This window comes from Branchiostoma floridae, chromosome 11 (assembly GCF_000003815.2).
Source record: "Branchiostoma floridae strain S238N-H82 chromosome 11, Bfl_VNyyK, whole genome shotgun sequence".
In the NCBI taxonomy this organism is placed as follows: domain Eukaryota; kingdom Metazoa; phylum Chordata; class Leptocardii; order Amphioxiformes; family Branchiostomatidae; genus Branchiostoma; species Branchiostoma floridae.
In genome coordinates this window covers 22,256,488-22,262,058 of record NC_049989.1, presented here as the reverse complement: position 1 = coordinate 22,262,058, position 5,571 = coordinate 22,256,488, and the positions used below count along the sequence as shown (strand labels likewise).

The 5,571-nt window shown below is 46.9% G+C and overlaps 1 protein-coding gene across 1 annotated transcript in view; it reads right to left on the bottom strand.

Annotated features, from left to right (window-relative positions):
• The window catches only part of LOC118425404 (membrane-associated phosphatidylinositol transfer protein 1-like), a gene marked incomplete in the record, with an annotated part of 28,245 nt that overhangs the window by 5,542 nt on the left and 17,132 nt on the right, over window positions 1–5,571 (bottom strand). Inside the window, 9 exon segments of the mRNA XM_035834213.1 lie at window positions 87–235; window positions 482–598; window positions 1,016–1,132; window positions 1,815–1,963; window positions 2,510–2,653; window positions 3,027–3,197; window positions 4,316–4,426; window positions 4,938–5,111; window positions 5,520–5,571. Of these exon segments, the coding sequence (XP_035690106.1) occupies window positions 87–235; window positions 482–598; window positions 1,016–1,132; window positions 1,815–1,963; window positions 2,510–2,653; window positions 3,027–3,197; window positions 4,316–4,426; window positions 4,938–5,111; window positions 5,520–5,571 (1,184 nt within the window).

The window sequence follows — 5,571 nt, the reverse complement described above, 5'->3', positions numbered from 1 at the left end:
TGCCTCATGCCTCTTCCTAAAAACTTTCTGGACAAATGGAGGGTCAACGAAGTTAAAATGAAAGTTCAACAAATCCATTTCCTGACCTGACAATCATCTTGACGGGATAGATGCCGCAGCCCAGCATGCGCTCCTGAGGGACCACGTAGTTGATCCGGCCGTGGTTGTTCGTCACCGCGGTGTCGAAATGTACCCACTCTCCCGCGGGGGGCTTCAGCATGATGTACACATCAACCTGATGGAGAACAGGAAACAGTGATGGGGATGGAACAATTTACTTGAATTATCTATATGGCTGAAGTTTTTGTTGTTTTTTCTGACAATAATGAGCTCCTTTGGGAAACAGCTGTATTCTGATGGATTGTCTACAGCTACTCTGACTACCTATATGCAGATATAGATACCAGATTGATCAATAGATGAACAAATATATATCTATTAAGATGCAACAGAACAAATAAACAAATAACTGCTCCGTTACCTTCTCTCCTGTGAGCGCGACCATGTCCAGCGGCCCGTACATGAACCTGGCGGTCAACGATTGGCTGGTGTTCTGCAGCGTCACGCTGTCGGCTGCCCTGTGATTGGCTGTCATGTTCTGAAGGAGATAAAAGGATAAAGATGCCCAGGGATGATGGTAACGATGTACTTCATACGTTGACTTTGACTTTAATTAAATTGCAACAGTGCGTTTTATAATGTGGACACTAGGCAGATAACTAGCGGATATTGTGATGTACTACTAGTTTGTTAACTTATGAAGGCCTATGTGTATCTTAATGTGAAACATTACATATTATATGTGTATGCTCAGAGAAAACATAAAAAATCATACTTTATATTTCTGAAAAACAAGTCTTAGACATTTTCCATTGTTCAGTTTTTTTGTCAACTTCCTGTTTTGAACAGTTCTCCTATCACTGTAGAGAAAAAAACTTTTAACTTCAAACAACAATGAAACATTTATTCATCCCTATATCCACCCAACCCCACTCCTTCCACGTTTTCCGCCCACCTTAATTTTGACAGCCGTGCGCCTCTTGAGCCACCTCTCCCTGGGCTGGGTGGGGCTGAACAGGGCCACCTCCTTCCCATCCCCGATGTGGATGCTCACATTCTCCACTCGCACAACCTGGGAACATAACGACCTGTTAAACCCTAACCCCTAACCCTAACCCTCCTTCCCTAACCCTAACCTTAACCCTAACCCTCCTTCCCTAACCCTAACCTTAACCCTAACCCTCCTTCCCATCCCCGATGTGGATGCTCACATTCTCCACTCGCACAACCTGGGAACATAACAACCTGTTAAACCCTAACCCTCCTTCCCATCCCCGATGTGGATGCTCACATTCTCCACTCGCACAACCTGGGAAACAAACATAACGACCTGTTAAACCCTAACCCCTGACCCTAACCCTCCTTCCCATCCCTGATATGGATACTTACATTCTCTACTTGTACAACATAGGAATCAAACATAGCAAGTTGTTTACCCTAACAATAACCCTAACCCTTAAATCATCCTTCCTAACCTCAATGTGGATAATCACATTCTCCTTGCAATTGGGTATCCTTTCATCCCAAATACCCCTAATATGTTTAACACATCCAAAGAAAGGAACTAAGAGCCATTGCTTTCTACATCAAGAGCGTCAGTCTGCTTTCTTCCAGAAATACTGTATTCATCTGGACTGGCAGCTAAAGACTCCAGGTGTGACAATTCTTACCTGTTTGAGGATAAAGGCATCGGTGGATTCCTGGTAGCAGGCGTGGAACAGGTAAGAAAATAAGGCAGGTGTGGCTCTACTCACCTGTCTGAGTATAAAAGCGATGACATCAGTGGACTCCCAGTAGCTAGCATGGAACAGGTACGGCAGAGTCATGGAGGGGAACGCTGTCAGCGCCTCCGGACAGTACAGCGCGTAGTCAATCCGCTTCGCACCCCACCATCGGTTTGTGACTGGACATGGAGAGAAAAGAAACTTTTGTGTTTCATCACACAAAGATGTGTATAAAAATTGAATCACAACTTAGACCTCCTCTCTGCTGATTGAATTACTACTTTAAGGGTTTCTGTATCTGTATCTATAAACTATCGGTGTAACCGCCCTTCAGCATAACACACCAGCTTTGCTGATTGATTGATTGATTGATTGGTTGATCGATTGCTAAATTAATTGATTGATTGCTGACTCACCACTAGCCAGGTAGTGGATAGCGTCCCCCTGCCCTGATTGATTGATTGATTGATGAATTGATTATTGCTGACTCACCACTAGCCAGGATTGATTGATTGATTGATTAATTGATTGATTGCTAACTCACCACTAGCCAGATAGTGTATGGCGTCCCCCTGCCCGGATGTCTGTGAGATCTGACTTGAGACGCTGATTGATTGATTGCTTGATTAATTGATTGATTATTGCTGACTCACCACTAGCCAGGTAGTGGATAGCGTCCCCCTGCCCTGATTGATTGATTGGTTGATTGATTATTGCTAACTCACCACTAGCCAGGTAGTGGATAGCGTCCCCCTGCCCAGATGTCTGAGACGTCTGACTTGAGACGCTCGCTTCGCTCGGTCGTCGCTCCTCCGGCTGCAGTGGCAGCGTGGACATGAACAGGCTGGGGTGGCTCTGAACCGCGTCCACTGGGGGGGAAACCGGACACAAGATCAGGATGGGCACATAACCGGACACAGAGATAGAACAGGGACCAGACAGGATACAAAGTCAGGATGGAGACAAAACCAGGCACAAAATCAGACTGAATAACATTCACAATTTTTTGGTTATGAAGCAAATTCTTTATACGAAAAGTTCTTCTTTAGACTAGAGCACTCAATGGTTGTCTGCAAGGCTGTTACTTGTTGGTAGAAACTGCATTCATTGACCAATTTAGCAACAACATTTATACTTAAATTTCAGAGGCTTTGAAAGAGTGGAATGAACAAACATTCAGGACTAGAGACAGCTGTAACTGAGTCTTTACTCATGAACCAAATTCTCAGACCAACCCCTTACCCAGCAAGTTGGTGCTGCCGTCGCCCAGAGGAAACTTGTGATATCTGGAGACGGAGACCGGCGCGATCTGGGAGAACTGGTCCTGAAGCAGCGGCTCCAACCGGGCGGCCAGCGGGTCCGTCAGGTGGAACATGTTGTACACCTGGTTACAGGCCGGTTGTGCCAGGCAGACTGGGGGGTACAAAACCAGACGGTTAGAGGGTCTGTATGGGGGTACAAAACCAGACGGTTAGACCGGGCGGCCAGCGGGTCGGTCAGGTGGAACATGTTGTACACCTGGTTACAGGCCGGTTGTGCCAGGCAGACTGGGGGGGGACAAAACCAGACGGTTAGAGGGTCTGTATGGGGGGGACAAAACCAGACGGTTAGAGGATCTGTATGGGGGGTACAAAACCAGACGGTTAGAGGGTCTGTATGGGGGGATACTGGAGCTCTAACCGGGCGGCCAGCGGGTCGGTCAGGTGGAACATGTTGTACACCTGGTTACAGGCTGGTTGTGCCGGGCAGACTGGGGGGGGACAAAACCAGACGGTTAGAGGGTCTGTATGGGGGGGTACAAAACCAGACGGTTAGAGGGTCTGTATGGGGGGATACAGAACCAGAGGTGTGAGAAAACTGGAGCTTCAGGTTAGAGGGTCCATAGAATGGGACATGTTGTACACCTGGTTACAGGCTGGTTGTGCCGGGCAGACTGAGGGGGACAAAACCAGACGGTTAGAGGGTCTGTATGGGGGGGTACAAAACCAGACGGTTAGAGGGTCTGTATGGGGGGGTCCTGCAGGAGAGGCTCTAACCGGGCGGCCAGTGGGTCGGTCAGGTGGACCTGGTTACAGGCCGGTTGTGCCAGGCAGACTGTGGAATAAAACGGGACTGTGAGAAAACTAATCCTGCAGGAGTGGTGCTTTATCTCTCTCAGGCTGGTCAGCCAGGTAAAACTTAAAATCTGCAGGCAATAAGGTTAAAAAGGTTAAAGAAGCCACGCATCATTACCTACCAAAGTGAATTCCTTACACAGACATTGGAGATGGTGCAAGTTTCCAGGCACCTTCGACCTATTCCTTGCGCACTGTTAAAGTCACACACAGAGGGTGCCATGTGAGTTTTTGCTTTGTACACAAAAGCCATTGATCTATGACTGTAACTGCAACAGCAATGCCCATCTTGTATTTTCATGCATGTTTATTTGTGTTTTTATTGCTGTGTTGTATTCATGTTTTGAGTAGAGGGCTCATATAAGCACAATTTTTTCAGCCCTATCCTCATGAAACATAATATAAAGTCTACTTCACCTTTCTTGTCGCTCCCTGCCGTCAGCTGGCGCATGATGAGGATGAGGCTGAGCGGACATCCGAACAGGAAGAAATCCCCGACTTCAAACTCAAACTTCAGCGGATGGTCTCCTGCAGGGGAAACATGGCAATCAGAGATGGCAGACTTAACTCCTTTACCCATGCTGCTTATAGTGTTAGTTGGACACCCTTCCAGTGATTTCCAAATGAGATATCAGCACTGAGGATGTGTGGCAATGCTGCATTGTGTAAGCTGAGAAATTGGCGATTGAACACATGTCGGATAGACACACACACAGAAACACACTGTCAAACATGCACACAGACATACACACAGACATACACACACACACACAGACACTCACAGAAACAAACACTCATCGCACACACACTCACACACACACTCACACACACACACAGACGCTCACAAAAACACTCATTGCACACACACTCACACATACATACACACAAACACATGCACACACTCACACAAACACACACTCAGACACACAAACACACACACACAAAACACAACACACACACACTCAGACACACACACATACAAAACACACAAAACACAAACACAAAAAAACATTCACGCATAACACACACCCACACAGACCTGGCGCGGGAATGTCAGGACTGTTGTACGACAGATGGAACTGCCCCCTGGAGCCGTCCGAGTCCTGACCAGAGGGGCTGCTGGGAAACCTGCTCCTGTGGCGCCAGCTCGGAGACGAGAGTTCCCCGTCCGCGCCTCGGTCCGACTCGGCCAAACTGTCCTCCAAACTGGACCCTGATAGAGATGGATAGGGTTTCAGGTGAGGCCATTCCAATATCATTTGTTGGTTCTTGAAAAAAGATGAATTTTCTTAATGTTGAACGGAATCATAAACATAAGGACAGACCAAGAGTTTAAGGGGACAGTCTGTAGCTAGTGTGCCCTCAGTTTCAGAAACTCAGGGTTTGACCATAGCTGCATGCAAGTTATCTTCCCTGCTCCCTGTTTTCATCTTGACATCTCTTGCTAAACTTTTGGCACAAATGAAAGGTCTGAGAGTCAATGAAATAAGTCTGGTCCACAGACATCTTCCCAACTGATTGTCATCTCTTGCTAAATTTTTACACAAATGTTTGAGAGTCCAGAAAATAAGATGGTGTGTAGTTACTGTTGCAGTAGTGAGACCCTCCCAAAAATTCCCACCTGTATCCATGTCCATCCCGTGTCCGATTCCTGGTGTATATGGACTATGGTC